This window comes from Lissotriton helveticus, chromosome 1_1, assembly GCF_964261635.1.
Source record: "Lissotriton helveticus chromosome 1_1, aLisHel1.1, whole genome shotgun sequence".
Classification (NCBI taxonomy): domain Eukaryota; kingdom Metazoa; phylum Chordata; class Amphibia; order Caudata; family Salamandridae; genus Lissotriton; species Lissotriton helveticus.
The window spans coordinates 1,912,244,377-1,912,261,471 of NC_136057.1; the positions used below are offsets into that span (position 1 = coordinate 1,912,244,377).

Below are 17,095 nucleotides of genomic sequence, written 5' to 3' on the forward strand. Positions count from 1 at the left end.
TCAAAGTTAAGAGACATCGACAGTGATGTCACTGGTGATGTAATTGTCTTACAGTGTGAACATTCATAGCATGTCAGCGTTACAAATAGTGATGGTCCTGGACCAATGGTGTCAACGAGTAACTGTAGCTGGCAGAGAATAGGTAGGCGGTGGCTCCCAGTGAGCTGATGGACAGGGTCAGGGGCCTTAGATCTGAAAGTCACAGGTTCTAATTCCATTCCGCGAGACACACTCTTTGCACACCCACTCACTCTCTTCAAAGAATGAAAAAGTGAAACAATATGTCAACCAAATATAAAATACTATAATATAATAACATAAACAATATAAAGAAATGGATCGGATCCTTGACACGGACTGCTTTAGGTGAACATGTGACTGAAGTGCACAAGAGGTATTTGCTCTACTTCTGCTGGCATGAGGAGTTTGGTGTCATCAGCATTTCTGTGCTGAAGTGCAGCCTTCCAGTGGAGTGTGTGTGCCATGGGTGGTTGTACCCTTCCAGCTGGATTAAGGCTTCCCAATGGCCCCAGCTTGGCCAATGACTTTATGATGAGCTCAATGTCTAGGAGGTGGTGCCCTTTCACCTACGTCTAGCAAGTTCCCTTTGTTAGTGTTTTAGAGCAGTTCTAAGGGAGATGTCACTGGGTGAACTGAGTTGTTCAGCTGTTGGGGTCTTCCTGCCTTGGTGGAAGGCATCACCTTGGTCAGCGTCTTGTACTAGTTCGAGAGCAGATCTCGCTGAGTGAGCTCAGAGTCCAGGAGTTAGTTATAGTCCCATCTGAGTTCAGGGTCTCTCTTAAGTTGGTCTGCTGTCATAGTCCCTTGGCAGATGCCTCCATAAGAGCCTATCACCCACGATGTGGTGCCCTATCGCCTCAGTGCAGGGCCGCTTCTGGATTGATGTGCTCTGCTGTTCTTTGGCAGATATTGCTGGGTGAGCTCGAAGTCCAGGAAGTTGTGCGCTCTTTACACGGCTCAGGGCCTCTCCTGGGTTGGTGTGTTGTAGCAATTCGGGGGAAGGGACTTTTTGATATGCTCAAGATTTTCTATATCCAGTAAGATCTGGTCAATGCTGCCTTCCAGTGACAGGATCCTCTGTCGCTGCAAGCCGGCCACCTCCTCCATCTCAAGCATGCGCGGTCTCAGGCTGCCATTGACCTGCATGCGGGCTTTACTGAGGCTCGCGTTCAGTGCTCTCACTCCCTCTTCATCCACTTCCAAGGGTTGGTCTATGGGGAAAAGGAAAGAGATCATTGTTGAGCAGGAAAGGATCTGTTGATAAGAAGAGGAGGCCCTTGTCCCCATCAAGAAAGATGACATCTTGTTACAGGGACATGTTACTTTTCAACCTTATGAGGGGTTTCCAAAAAGCATGTACTCTGAAATTAACTTTACATACCACAAAATTGTTACACGTAATCTAAAGTTACAAAACCACAAGCATTAGATGTCCAGAACCACACAACTGTTTCCGCAAGCAACTAGCTACTTTTCAACAATGGCACAAGTTCATGTCCACACAGTTTGAGACACCACTGCAGCCACACACACTACATTTTTCCACAAGTCAAGATCCAGTTAGTCTCATGATTACTTTACGTTTCCTTAATCGCTTATGAGTCCTCAAAGATTTATTAGTGTTAAAGTCTAAAATATTTCATGAATTGCTGAAACAAAACTCCCTCAAACACTCAGTGCATTTGTGCCCACACTGCACAGCTACCCCCTCTTCATAACCACAGTGTCTTCAGATACTTCACTTCAGGCCACTCATGCTGCCTTTGTTTTGCAACTCGCAGTACTGTTTTTTGACAGCTGTGTTGCTTAAATTCTTAAGCAGGTTCACGACTTTTCATCAATTAATAGAGCTTAGTTGTATAAGAGACATATCTCTTACCACCTGCGGTATGTTTCCTCAACTACTTAAATAATTATTTTTAGGTAGTACTTACCATTAAAAAAGCCTCAGCGGCAGCAGAAAATTGAGCAGCCCTACTCGAGTACCTACACAATCCTTAGTAAATCGAGGCCTGGGGGCCATATTTATCTAGATGTAACTCAGCGCGGCAAGTCACCTTGCTGCGCTGTGCTACGCTGTGATACAGGGAAAGGGCATGAATGCGCCATATTTATCACAATACAGCTCATTCATACCTTTTCACAGTGCTGGCACACAATGGATTGTCTAGCGTCAATGTGTGCACACTTGCACCATGGTGCAAGGGTGCCTGAACTGCATGCAGGATTGTTTTTGTGGAGGAAGGGACACCTTCCTGCACAAAAAATATTCCCCTGAAGAATTTTCCTCTATATATGTGTGCTGCAGAACGCAGCAGACATAGAAAGAGGAAGTAACAAGGAGAGATAAATATATTTCTCCTGGTTACGCTTCAATCGGGAAGTTGTAGCACTTTGACGCATCCCCACAAGCTATTTTGAATGACCTTTGTTTATAGCAGCTCTATTAATACATGCATAATTTCTACAATATTGGTTTCTACATATTGTATTTCTACAAGTTATGGTACTACAAAAATAGGGCCAGATTTACTAAGGGCTTGCATTGCCCATCCGTCACACACGGTGACACCAGGGAAACGCAAGCCCTTCAATGAGATTTACTAAGTTGTGCAGAGCCACCTTGCGTGGCATAGTAAATCTGGAGTAACGCAAGGCAGCACAAGCTTAGGTGTACCCATGCATCCACCTGTGGTTTATGGCTCATTCTCAGGTTTAATAACAATAATATTCTTGGGGATGTGTCAAAATACTACGCTTTCCCAGGGGAGGTGTAATTAGGAGAAATATGTTTATTTATCCTCTTTCTATTTGTGCTTCATTCTGCAGCACACATACAAAGTGGAAACAGCCTAAGAGAAGTATTTTTGTGCAGGAAAGTTTCCCTTCTGGGACAAAAACAATGCTGACTGCAACACAGGCACCAGTGCGCCAGCAAGTAGAAAAAGCAGGAATGCGCCATATCTTAGTAGATATGGTGCATTCCTGCCCAGTACTCAATTTATAAACAAATAAGTGCCAGTGCTCTCGCCAGGAAGCCACTGCAGCTTGCACCACACATTGGCCCTGCCATGCTGCCGATGATAGTAACAACACAACTACTAACCATCACACTCCTACCACTGTGACAATTTGGACTATTCCAGGCTCCCAACGCTATAAGAATGGCTTGGGTGGCATGTAACAGTCATTTACAATGTAGATTGAATTAATAATGAACTGTTATGGTCATCTCTAAATTAGCCAGACATCGCCACCTTGTGGTAGACTTTTACAAGTGCTGGTGTTGACAATTAAGTGCTGGTGCCGAGCGCCGAAAACCACCGGCTCAAATTAACCACTATTCCTGCCCTCTCCATTAGATGCAGCTCAGCAAGTTGTCTTGCTGCGCTGCATTAAATGTTAGCAAATCTGCCTCGCAATTAACACAAGCTGTCTCTACTAGCTTTGCTAATGAAAGCTGCAACTACAAGCTTTATTTCTACAATCTTTGTTTCTACATGATATATCTTTACAAGTTATGTCAATACAAGCACAGTCTATACAAGCATAGTTTCTACAAGCATTGTTTCTAGAAGGATTGTTTTTACAGGTTCTTTCTAAGAACTTTCTTCCTGCAAGCTATGTTTCTAAATGCTATGTTTCTGAAGGCTTTATTACTACAAGCTTTGTTCCCTCAATGTTATATCTTAAACAAGTTTTGTTTTATCACCATCCTTTGCTTGACATGTTGCCCATTCTCATTCAGGTCAAGTGGCTATTTAGAGACATAGGAATTAATTTTACAGCCATTTCTTCCTCTCTCAAGGAGGGAAGCTGTGGTGCATGTGGGTTCTCACTCTGCAGAAATGGCAGCAAGTACCTCAGGAAGGGGGAACACTGCCCACAGGCACTCTTTGTCTCACCCCTCTGTGCCACTCACTCTGAGACAGCAAGCACCTGCTCTACCTTTCTGACTTTGAAAATAAGGTGGACGTCAACAGAACAAATACATCTGTTGCTAGAAACAGGGAACGTATTTCTCTGTATGCTTTCAACTTAATTTTTCAAACACAGGTAGGCAGTGTTTAGCGCATGGAAATTCCTCAAATGTTCACATTTCTGATTTGTCGCTCTCTAAGGGCACCAGTTGTGTATGCATATGTTTTGGCATGTATATGTGCTTGTTAAATCTGCAGTATGTATAATTTTATAGCCTTGGCCAATGCTCAAAATCAAAACTAGGCACCATTGATTGCAGGCTGGCCTTTGCTTTAACAACCTCGTCGTCTCTTCCCCCTTGTTGCTCACTCATCAGCTTTAGGACACTTTACAGCAGGTCAAGTGCTTACTCAACAGCAGTGTTGTCATTGTAGACCATGCTTTGCTCTATCAAACTCCCACTGAGCTCCCAACATCCCTACCCCCTTGATGCTCACCCATCAGCTTTAGGACACTTTCCAGTACGCCAAGTGTCTCCTCAACAGCAGCGTTGGCATTGCGGGAGCGAAGCTGGCAACCCTGAGCTGCTTGCATGGTCTGAAGGAGAAACAAGACATAATTAGGCCAGTGATTCAAACAAGAAAAGAATTGTCATTTGATGAAGGAAAATAATGGTGAAAACCAACAGAATGAAAAACTACTGCTGTCAGTAAACTTACAGTCTGCACAAGTGAGGTGTCCCCTTCAGCCTCCCGGGATTTACTCTCCAGTTCTCCCTCCACTTCTCCAGTCAGTTTCCTCAGAGATGCTATGCCCTGCTCCAGAACCAGCACTCTGTCTGCAGTGCCATTGACATCCATGTTCAGCTGACGAAGCCCCTGCCAGAGAGAAGATGGGTCTATCAAATATAATGCACCCTAAGAGGCGGTTCACACTTATGACCCATTGACCACAAAGGAGCATCAGGAGGAAGCAGAACTAGTGAGACCTCATCTGGTCACAGATATGTATAATCCCCATCTTGTAGAAAAGATTTGAGCTCATGGAGACTTTCCATATTCAGAGAAAAAGTCAACTGTCAGGCAACCTCATAGTCATTGAAACCATAAAGGGTGTGAGAACTCAGCAGAGGCAAGGGAATCTTGTAGGGGACAAAGGAAATTATTACATCCAATAATCCTCTTTTAAAGTCTAGTAAACCTGAATTAGTTGAGAAGACAGTCCCATTTTGGGTGTTTGTGTTTGAAGAACAAAAAAAACTTTGCCGAGCTCCTGCTTTAAACACGGGGGAGGCATCAGGAAACTTTCAGCTACACTCAAAAATCCTCTGTCACAGTCAAGTCAACTTGAATTAGTTAATTAGACTCCTCTTCAACAGCCAAACAGACAACTCCCCCTTTGGGCGAGACTGCTGACACCGTAAGATGATGCTACAACTTGAAATAATGTTTTACGGCCAAGCAGATTCTACAACTGTTAGGGAGATTGTTGGGTGATTTTCCCAATCGTATTGGACATCCACAGTCCCAGATGGGGATACTCCTGCGCAGCCATATTTTTTCGCATTCACACACTACAGCCCATCCCACATTGAGCGAGAGCCACACTTGCCAGGGTTATCCACTGCATAGTGGTCTGCAGATATATAAATCCCCCACAGTGGCAGTTAAGCTCAGATGTGCTAGTAGCAAAAGGACCCACACTGCAAGACCACTTTCACTTACACAAGGAGTATCATCTGTTGAATGGTATTAGACAATAGAGCTGTGCGCAAGAGAAGTCCAGGAGAAAAGGAAACTAGACGAGTTCTGATTTGCCCAGAAAGAACATAGATGTGTTGAATAACTAAGGACTGAATGAACATGAAGAATAGATTCTTCTATTATAAGTCTATATATAGTATGCTTGGTAAAGCAGTACGGAGGCGATTGTCAGAAAAGATGGATGGAGACCATAAATGGAGTTTCTGTGGTCACTGGGTATAGTTACTGGTATGCAACACCGTGTAAAGGCTTGCCTTGTGACAGCATTTCCACAAGATGAAGAATAATGTGAATGGGATTCTCACAGCCTACAACAACAAAAAACGGTATCTGTTCTCCTATTGATGAATTAACCTCACCATACTCACCAATCCTATGTCAGCGCTGATACCCTGAGCTTGGCTTGCGGTAGCGCTGGCCGATGCAGCATCCGTTGATGCGCTGCCGAGGGCAGCCTCTGCTTGGCTCGTTGTTCCTGTGGCGCGATCCACTCTCACCTTGATCACAGGGAGTCGTTTCATTGCATTTTCTGCCTCGATTCTATTATCATCCACCTTTACGTCAAATCCTAAGCACAGGTAAAACAAAGCACTTTAAATGGATACAGTGCAGAGCTGACCAAGTGAGAGACAAGTAAATGTTGGTGGCTTGAGGAAAACATTTGTGGTTAAGTAAAACTGAATCTTAGAACTCAGTGAAAGAATCAAGCTTTAGAGGGTATACTGGTCATGTGGATAAACTGTGAGAAAATGGATATTAAAGTTAAGAGAGATAATCCTATGAATGACCTAAGTGTTTATAAGTGCTACAGGGTTAAAAAACAGAAGCAGAATAAAAGGACTAATTGAAAGAAACAAATGGGCACATGCATTATTGCTTTTTGCATTTGCAAACGGTGCGAATCGCAAAAATCGTCCGTTTGCGAATGCAAAAACCATTTTTGGGATGCATCATATTTTTTTTAACTTTTCGCAATTTAAGAAATCGCAATTTTTAGCGATTTCTTAAATTGCTAAAGCATTTAAGAAATCGTAAATATTGCGATTTCTTAAATGCTATGCATGATTTTTTTTAAATTGCGAATTCGCAATTAGGAAGGGGAAAATTACCATGAAGTCAACCTTCATGGTAATTTGCGAAAAGTGTTAAAAATGCACAAAAGTGCATTTTTGTAACTTCTATTTTACACACAGACATGCCCTTGGGACATGTGTGTGAGTAAAATGTACTTACGTGACATTTCAGGGGTGCAGGGGCGGGTCCTTTGGACCCCCCCCTGCACCCTTGAAATTGCATTCTCCTTTTGCGATTCCTTAATTGCGAATTCGCAAAATGAGAATGCCTTGCCATTGATTCCTATGGGCCTCTAGGCCCATAGGAATCAATGTAATGCGATTCCTTAATTGCGATTCGCAATTAAGGAATCGTAAATACAGAAAATTAAGGAATCGCTAAAACTTTAGAAAATTCTTGTTGCATAGGATTTTGCAATTGCTAAATTGCGATTCCTTAATTTTCGCAATTTAGGAATCGCAAAATCCTAGAATGATGCATGTGCCCCAAAGTTTCATATGTAATGTCAAAGAGAGAAGGGGAAGGGGAAAAAGAGTGTGGCAGAAAGGGAATGAGATTGAAAAGGGGAACCAGGAACAGAGAGAGAGCGGGTAAGACAGAAAGAAACAGAATGAGTGCTAAAGGTTCTGATTGAGAAAACGTAGCTTTAGGACAAAGACAAACTGTATCTTGGGACTCGGTAAATAAAACTGAATAAGAGAACTGAGTGAGATAAACTGAGTGGCAGGACTGACGAAGGAGATACGAATCTAATACTAAGGTGGTTATTCAAAGGTAGATGGTAACCAGACAAACATCAAAAATGGCAGATGTTTCAACCGCCCACCAGCCAATTGCTTCCTCTTCCTTAATCCACGTAGCCTACTTCAATCCTCTCTTCTGCTGGGTAATGCATCTCGGTGGGACATCCTAAGAGGGGATCCCTCTCTGATGCCATGACCATGAGCTTTTTTCCCTGTTTGGAATGGCCATACACACTAATGGGGTCTCAGATGGGAAAATGCTCTAATGTTCTGAAAACTCCCAGGGTGTCAGCAACATGTGTCTCTTTCCTGAAGGACACCTGTTTTTGTCATTAAAGAGGCTCCTCCTTCCATGAGTGTGAAAGCTGCTTCGGTAAAAAAAGAAATGCTGACAGGAATCTCTAAATTTTGCAGGCTGCTCCTCGGCCCCACTCTCTGCCCCAACCATTTGGCTTCCAGTCCATCAAACTTTAACTGTGGGTCTGAGTGATAGAAAGTACAGTCTAGACTCAAGCAAAAGAAACTAACAAACTTTGTGGAGATGATGCAATGGGGTCCAAGCTAAGGGCAAAGTGAAAGAGAGCAAGCTGATGGAATGTATAGCCTATAGGGGGGGGCACAGAGGGAAAGGAGTCAGAAATGGATCAGAGGAAGAGCACACGATAATAGGAAGACAAAAAGGGAGACTGAGGAGAGGAAGGAAAAGTGAGAAATAGAGAAGAGCAGTATATGGAGAGAGAAAGTTAGGTTTACATTTGATGAAGGAAAGAATGGGAGACAAGCCAATGTGAAAAATGAATAATGAAGGATAAAGGAAGGGGATGAGACACTAACTACGGATGGGTTGGTGGAGTACAAGAAGCTTGAGATGTATGAGGAGTAATACAGGAATGGGAGCCATTGACAGAGAAGAAGGAAATGAAACAAAGTGAAGAATGAGGCGTCCGCTCTGGTAAAAATTGTGCCTATATGAAAAGTAGAAGCAAGAGGTTGAAGAAAGCTAGACATGATATGTGAGCCTCAGCAGCTAGTGAGGGAAAGAGAGAGAGAAAGTTTAATCAGTGTTCACCCAGCGAGCCAGGGGTAGAATCAATGTAGAAGGGAGTAGTAATAGGGGACTGCCAGTGCAGTGCTGCACCGTCAGCTCGTTGACAGATTTGTCAGGGTTTCTGGGGATCTAAGAGAGTATGGATTTTGAACCTGGACTCTGACTAGGAGAGATGATGTGGGCCTTGGGTTGGTGAGTTTATTCATCCTTTTCAATCTTGTTCCCAAAGGGAGCATGCTGCAAATCGCTAAACACTTGCCTCAGGCGGGAGTTTACAGACTGCATGTCGAGGTTGCCTGGAACAGGAGGGATGGTGTGACATTGGCAACATTTGGGGAATAATGAAAAAGTGTTATCATTTGAAACCTGAGAAAAGGAGGAAAAATTAAGATAGGTCGGGTGGCAACTCAGAAATAAATAGAATATGTAAAGGCTGAGCCACAGAGAGCAGTAAAAGTATAGGTACAAATGGAAGCAAAGTAGTGTCTCTAGATGGTATACCAGGTAGGAAAACAATTTAGATGTAGAAATATGTGCTCCCTAGCTATCATTTTGTTATAGAAGCACTAACAAGTATGAAGAGATTAAGAAGAGACACAACCACCTACCTCTGAGGTTTTTCAGGATCTCCTCCACCTCATAGAAGGTGGCGTTGCCAGTGCTCAGAGCTTCCAGGGCTCGGCTCTTGGCAGCATTTGCACGCGACAGCAGTTGATCCGCCTTCTGTCAAGAAGCAAAAGAGAGACAGCAATGACAGGCTTGTTAGGAGGACACAACCCAAAGGTCAGGGCATCCTGTGAGACCTCTTCTTGCCCAAAGACATGGTTCCACTGCAGTGGTAGTGAGTCCGAGGAGGATGTGGCCGCTGTCAACATTATAAATTGTTCTTGGACAGCCACAACCATCCACACTTCATTAAATTCAGATGGTGCAGATTATTCCTTCAATAATCTTGGAAACCCAAGCAATCCAGAGCAACTGTTGATTCTACATTATGCTCTTCAAGACAACATCGGGACAAAACAAAGAGGAAAAGTGTGATAATATCTCAAACAGTGCTAATCACCAATCACTAACCTAGCTTGTTCATGCCATGTACACAAGCTGCAATGACACCCCAAGTCACAGAATGATACATCCCTATTGTTCTGGACTTTGCTTGGGTGTGTCTGTTTGCATGTGAATATAACTTCTTGCGTACAGCATTTGACAGAGAGCACAGGATTCCGAATGATAAGGAGTTTCCATAGATCTGCCCCAGTAGAAGTTGGGGGACTGCCCTAAGCAGGCACACACCTCTGTGCATACCCTCTAGAGTGCAGTTGTAGGTGAAGGGCTAGTGCTGGCCCCCTTCCTATTCAGTCCCTTCTCTTCTGCTGGGTGTAATCTTTGATACCAAATACTGCAAAATGTGTTTTTCTTTCCAGAAAGGACAGGAAGCCAGCCCAAGCCTACTAGATGATTTTATAAGCCCTACAGTACAAGAAGAATATGTCAAAGAAGTGCCAGATTTGATTCATCTGCTAGTCGTTGATAAACACATTTGTTTGGAGTAGTTAAAGGTTTGATATTGTAGGGCTCTGAAATGTCTCAACTAGCATGGTGACAGATAAAAAGCTTTGGTTGGAGGTAATACAGTGGCACAATCTGGACATGGGGCAGAGAGCTGAGAACATCAAGGGCAAAGCACTGATGCCAATCTTCCTTCTAGTAAACTACCTTATATGATTATTAAAGTAGGAACAATGGTCAGAGTAAGGAGTCAAAGCATGTCTTTATATTTATGTTTGTCGATCTCACTCATGCACGTTATGCGGCGATCTCTTACCACTCTCCCGCTTGCGCCTCTCTGAAGGAGCCGTTTTACTTCTGTCTCCCATGTCACCAGATTGCCTTGCAGAGTGCCGTACTCTTCCATTCTTCGATCCATATTGCTGCTGAGGGTGTCTGCTTCGAGCCTAGCACGAGAAGCTTGTGTCTGCAATGGAAGTCACAAGAAAAGAAGTGTTACTTGAAGCTGCTCTCACAGCCGAGAACGACACCCATGCAGTGTCTATGTACCGCCAAGACTATACGGGCAATTACCTGCTCCAGGGCCATCTGTTGCTATCTTTTGTCAAAGGTTCCAACTCCTAAAGTGCCATCTCTGGATCTGCCCTGGCGTGCGTGCTGCAGCACCAGATCCAGCATTCACCTGCTTCATAGCAAGTTCCTAGCCCACCTGACCTATGCCTGAACTCTGCCATGACCTACTCATGCTCCAGAACCATTTTCTACCAGCACCTCCCCTAGTTGAAGGTCACCTTTGCTCAAGGTCTTTCAATCTGATGCTTTAGTTCTGGCTTCCTCCACCTCCAGTTCTAGTTCAGACTTCTTCCTTCCTCTGCCCTAGTTCAGACTGTCCATCTCCTGCTCTAGTTGAGACTCCATCCATCACTATCTAGTGCAGTCACCTCTTACCTCGTGCTGAAGTTCAGACACTCTCCTCTTCTGCTCTTGTTTGGGCTCCTTTGATATCCTGCCTTATTTCAGATCCTTTCCCTTCTTATTGTACTTCAGGTTCTTTCACTTCTTGCTCAAGCTCTAGGCCTAAATACTGTCTTCTCCTGCGAAAGGTCAGACAACTCTATTTCACTGACCTCGTTCAGCCTAGCTTCTGCCCCCTGCTCCATTTTAGGGACCCATCTTCTCTTACTCTAACCAGGCTCTTTCCATTTTAGGTTCCTGCCACCTCTCACTGTAGTTTAGGCTTCTTTCTTCACATGCTATTAGCCAGACTACTCTATCCCTGTTCTCTACTTCAGGCACCTTGTCCAAGTTAGGCTCTCCCCTCGCCTGCATTAGTTCACATTCCTTTCGCCTCATGCCGTATTTCTCCTTGTTTCTACCACTTTAGGTGAAGCTCCTACCACTTGTTGCTATATTGCATTTTCTTCCTTCTATTATGGATCAGGATCCCAACTGCTCTAGCTAACTATCTCATATAGCATTCACAGGTTCTAAAGAACATGCTAAACACAGGGTACTCTGCCACAAACATGGTGGAGTACCCTGTCTGCCAATCTCACAATACCTGTTTTATTTATAGTTGGGTGAACCACTGCATTTCTGCTGGTGAAGCCTTTGGTGGCTCTGCCAGTGGAAATCTTTGACCATTGACCCGACTGGCATTGGGTCAAAGTATATCAGATTGTTCATCTATTTATGATAGACGTTCCAACATTCTTTTTTTTTTTTAAAACCTTTATTGGCATCAAAAGGATATACAAGTCTAGGCCTACAACCAAACCGGCCGGCCGCAATGTATAAAGCAATCAGAGGTTCCAAGGCAAACATTACAGAATCAATCAGCACGAAGCAGAGGCAGTACAATCGTTAAAAGGGGAGAAGAGACTTAGGAACCAGAGGGCCAAAACACAGGAGCAAAAAAAGGTTAATTTTATAATATGGGGATAAGGCGTACGACAGGCTCACTTTCAATATAGAGACGTCCGATGTCCCAGAACCAGCCTCAGCGTCAATAAGGGGGTAAGGGGCCGCAGTACAGGAGAGACAACACAATGCACACAAGAAGATCAGGATAATTGAGACATAATCGACACCTGAGCATTATCATCGTCACATGCCCACCACCCAAACCACAGCTAAGCCAGAACAGAGGGATCGGAGAAACAGCACATCAAAACCAGCCCGTCATAGTGACCTCTAGGAAAAAGGAGGGAGGGGGGCGGGGACGAGGAAAAGAGGGGGAAGAGGGGGGGAAGGAGGGGGAGGGGAGGAGGACAAGGTGGAACAATGAAAAAAGGAAAAAAGAAATGACATATAAAAACGAAAGGAAGAAGACACGTCGACACAGGCGTCCCGTGGCGGGAATACAGGAGACAACAGGAGTATCAGCACCAGTGAGGGTACAGCGATCGAGAAGAAAAGCAACCGAACCATAAAAGGAGGGTTAACGACGCCACACACCCCACCCCGAACACACCACGGGAGGCCGGGCCAGACGCGGCTTTACGAAAAAGAGATACAAAAGGGCCATAGAACCATAAAAAAAAAAAAAAATAGAACCCAACCCACCCATCCCACCCTGCACCCCTGTAGAAGGCTATGGCCTACCCTTCAGACAGCGTGCCTGTCGCCCTAAACCAGAACCCGAAATATAGCGAGAAGGAAAAGAGAAGAACGAGACAAAAAAGAAACAGAAACGGAAAGAAGAAAACAGGAGGGAGGAGCATAAGAACAGCAATCAATATGGCCGGCCGCCGCCCTCCGCCCAACCAAACAATCACAGCAAAAACAGACCAGGACGACACCCCATCAAGCGCCATAAAACGTACAGAGAAGGGGACCTCCCACCTCTCCACGGGTAGAAACAATTGCGCCACTAAGTCGTATACCAAGAATCAACCAAGAGTCGTGCATATCACCCCCATCCCTTCCGAACCACAAATCCCACCCACCACATGACAGTGTAAAATGAGATACTAAATACAAGACCAGCATACAGTCGAGAAAAATGGTGACTACCATAACAACATGGGGGGTAAATCGGTCCGCAAGGGAGCAGAAGTCCAAACAGAGAGTTTAGATGCATCAGCAATCGCAGCACGGATGATGAAAAACAGGAGTTCAGTTTCGCCGCTGGGGAGGGCGAGGGGGTCTCTATGATAGACAAAGGCAAAGCAATCGGAGCAGGTGCAGGCGGCAGTCCACCAATAGTTCCAGGCATCCATGTCGGACAGGGCCACGGCACAATGTCCAAGTCCCCGGGGTCAGAACCTCGAAGAACAGGGAGCTCCAAAGTCACCGGCACACAAAACGATCTTCGATCAGCGGCAGCAACACTTGCAGCAATCGAGGGGGGCGAGGCAATGGAGTCACTGAAACAAGAGGGCAGCAAGAAGAAACGGCTGCCCAAAATGGCGGCAGATCGTGGCGGACCCACAGGGACATCGGGGTCCAGGGATGCGCGCAGGGATCTCAGAGCTTCCAGGATATCTCTGACCGTAAGCTCACGCTCACCAGACCAGATCCCCGCGCAATTAGGCAACCCAAGCCCGCCGCCACAGGGTGATTCTTGTTTCAGAGGGTCGGCCGCCATTTTGTGAAGTCAGCCCAGTCGCCGCCCTCCACGACCCCCGGAAAAACAGTTCAAAAATGTAGGACTTTACAGAGCTCCGGGGGTCCCAGCAATGGCAGCCTTGGTGCCGTAAGGATGTCCGCCCAATACGGGTCCCCGCCTACACCAGCACCGGCGCCCCCAACAAGCAGAGTCCGGGCGCAGAGGACCAGGGCCGCCGGACAAAGCAGCGGCGGGGGGAGGACCCCTTCACAGAGTCAGTCCCCGGTGCATCTCACCCACATCTGCCGCGCGGTCACCAGGGCAGGCCCGGATCAGGATCGCCCGGATTTTCGCACAACGGCTCTTATCATTGGTTCACGCTCTCGGCCGGATCCCACAGGCTAGGTCCCGGTCTAGGTTCCACGGAGGCCCCGATCTTGCGGAGGGCACAACTTCGGAGCCGCTGCACATTGAGATCTCCGGGCCAAATGGTAAGTACAAACAAGGTGTTCTGTTTCCAATTCCCCGATAATGTGTCATCTCCGGACAGGATAGTAGACAGGATAGGCAATCAGGCCGGAGGGCTGCGGGAGCCGAGCTAAAAGGCGACCATTACGCTTGCGAGCTTGGCTCCTCCTCCCCAACATTCTTTTTATTCTGTCCAAGACCACCAGGGAAGGCCTGGCGCCCCAAAATAGGAAAATAAAATAATGCCTCTCGCACATTAAAAGAAAACTTGTAACATGCCAGGGACATTCATTGCTTTCGTTTGCAAACCCAAAGTCCCATTTTGGGTGTTTATGTTTGAAGAACAAAAAAACTTTGCTGAGCTCCTTTAAACATGGTAGAGGCATCAATAAACTTTCAGTTACACTCAAGAATCCTCTGTCACAGTCAAGTAAATGTGAAGTAGTTAAGTAGACTCCTCTTCAACAGCCAAACAGACAACTCCCCCTTTGGGAGACTGCTGACAAAGCAAGACACTGTTACAACTTGAAATAATGTTTTGCGGCCGAGCAGGTTCTACAACTCTTGGTGTCAATAGAGCTGCCATGATGGCAGCTCTGCGGAAGGCATAGAGATCTCTGCCTGCCTTGCAGGGATCTCCAAATATGGTGAGCAGCCTTCTGCAAAGGCAACGGTGTAAATCCATCCTCTGCCCTAGCAGCCAGAAGTGCTGATCACCAAACTCTAAACAAGGCCAAGAGGAATACAATTCACCATAGTCTCTTCATATGAGTGGGTATTAAGACAAGGCAAGCAGTGTGCACCTAGTGTAAGAACAATGGCAATGAGGAAGAGTAGAGTGAAATAGATGAGGGTGAATTATTTTATTAGGAGAGAGCAGTGTTAGCGAAGCAGAGATGTCGGTGAGCTAGAGCGACATCAGCATAGTACAGCAGTGTCAGTGTGGCAAAGCTGCCCTCTTGAGTTAGCTCAGTGTCAATGCAGCTGTATCAGTGAGGTAGTGTAGTGGCAATCAGGTGAAGCTGTGCAGTGAGGTGGAAGAGTATCCCTGATGCAGAGCTATGTCTGTAGTGTTCTCACCTGGAAAGCAGTCATGCTGATATCTGGCAGCTCAGTGAAGGCATTCGAAGCCTGCAGGCTGCTCTGATATGCCCTCTCTGCAGCTCCCACTGAGCTGAGGACCTCTGCCTCCAGCTCCCCTGCTGCCATCTTCGCCGCATCCAACCTATGAACACATAAAAGCATTAATTTATGAGTGGGCATCCGTAGACAAGTTGTGCTTGCTGATTTGGTTCCCCAATGGAGACTGCAGAAATACTCAAAGCACCTCTAAAGATAAACAAGTATACAGTGGCAGGGCCAATTGCACAAACCTTCGAGTATTCCCCACAGTAATAGATAATGTTCAATATTTGGTGCTCAGAGGGAAAGAGCGGCCACTTACACTCTTGCAACAACTGGGACACCCCAGTATTTTACAAGAAACACAATGTCCCAGGCAACCAACACAGGTAAAGAATCAGATTTATCCAAATCTTCTTGTTCTCTGTAGTTTTATTTTGTCACTCTTTCTCCATTTGTATTCTCTTCATTTCAAAAACCCTCAGTAGCCATCATTAGCCGAAACGTGTTTCGTCAGAATGATTTGTGAACATCACTGACTTCATCAGGGCTCTCTTCAACAGTATTGGCTCAAATTACACTCTTTAAGGTTCACAACCTCTAAGCTCAATGATGCTGAATTCAATTATGCAGTGTATTTCTGTCGATTCATATATATCCTTTCGGGTGGAGAGTCCTCCTCCAATCTGTCCAACTCGGCAAGTTAGAGGTTGTGAATCTTAAAGAGTAGGACAAATTGGAGGAGTACTCTCCACCCGAAATGATATATATGAGTCAACAGAAATACGCTGAATAATTGAATGGAGCATCATTGAGCTTAGAGGTTGTGAACCTTAAAGAATGTAGGTTGAACCAATACTATTAACGAGAGCCCTGTTATGATATGTTGGGCCCGATGTAGGTAATTCTAATTTACCGATTCATAAATACCGAATCATACCGATTCGGTATTTATGAATCGGTAAATTAGAAGGTGGGAGATGTAGGAAATTTTACTTTTTAATTTACCGAATCGGTAATATTCGGTATTGCCCATTGATTCCTATGGGCCTTGAAGCCCATAGGAATCAATGGGCAATACCGAATCGGTATTTACCGATTCGGTAAATACCGAATCCTGCAAGGGTGCAGGGGGTGTCACTTTGACACCCTCTAGCACCCCAAGTAAAGGCATGTGTGCCATGTGGCACACATACATGCCCTAAGGGCATGTCTGTGTGTCACATTGCACAGTGTGCATGCACAGATGTGCATGCACACCTGGATTCGGTATTTCACCACACAATTGTATTGGGTGGTAAAATACCGAATTCTGAAGGCCTGTAGCACTGTGAACAGTGCTACCTACATCTGGGATTTACCGATTCGGTAAAATTACCGAATCGGTATTTTACAGAATCGGTCATTTTACCAATTCGGTAAATTTACCGAATCAGTGTAATAATGGCCCCTACATCTCAATCACCAAATACCGGTCGGTAATGGCCGAATTCGGCCGTTACCGACCGGTATTTGGTGACCTACATCGGGCCCGTTATGTTATGGATTCTTTTATAGCGCATGACTCACCCAGGGGCATCTCAGCGCTTTACCAGTGGAGATCCTGCACACATAGACAGAAAAGGGGTTATAACATGGCCAAGTTAAAATACAAATGTTTTAAAATGTTTCCTGAAAAGAATATAGGTGCTAGATTGTCGCAGAGCCATCGGAAGAGAGTTCCAGTATTTGGGGGCGATGTATGAAAAGGCTCTGCCGCCTGTACGGGTTAGCCGGTTACGCGGAATCTTCAGGAGGGCTAGGTCATTAGATCTTAGGTTACGTTCATGTGCTTGTTTAGAAAGTTTATTATAAAGATATGCTGGCCCCTCAC

At 45.3% G+C, this 17,095-nt stretch overlaps 1 protein-coding gene across 1 annotated transcript in view; it reads right to left on the minus strand.

Annotated features, from left to right (window-relative positions):
* Positions 1 to 284: 284 nt before the first annotated feature.
* LAMC2 (laminin subunit gamma 2) overlaps positions 285 to 17,095 on the minus strand; it is a 107,867-nt gene continuing 91,056 nt past the window's right edge. The window contains exons 17-23 of the mRNA XM_078643168.1: positions 15,181 to 15,325; positions 10,399 to 10,548; positions 9,179 to 9,293; positions 6,074 to 6,273; positions 4,662 to 4,820; positions 4,440 to 4,539; positions 285 to 1,232 (exon numbers count right to left, since the gene is read on the minus strand). Of these exons, the coding sequence (XP_078499294.1) occupies positions 979 to 1,232; positions 4,440 to 4,539; positions 4,662 to 4,820; positions 6,074 to 6,273; positions 9,179 to 9,293; positions 10,399 to 10,548; positions 15,181 to 15,325 (1,123 nt within the window). The 3' untranslated portion in view covers positions 285 to 978. The remainder of the gene's footprint in view (positions 1,233 to 4,439; positions 4,540 to 4,661; positions 4,821 to 6,073; positions 6,274 to 9,178; positions 9,294 to 10,398; positions 10,549 to 15,180; positions 15,326 to 17,095) is intronic.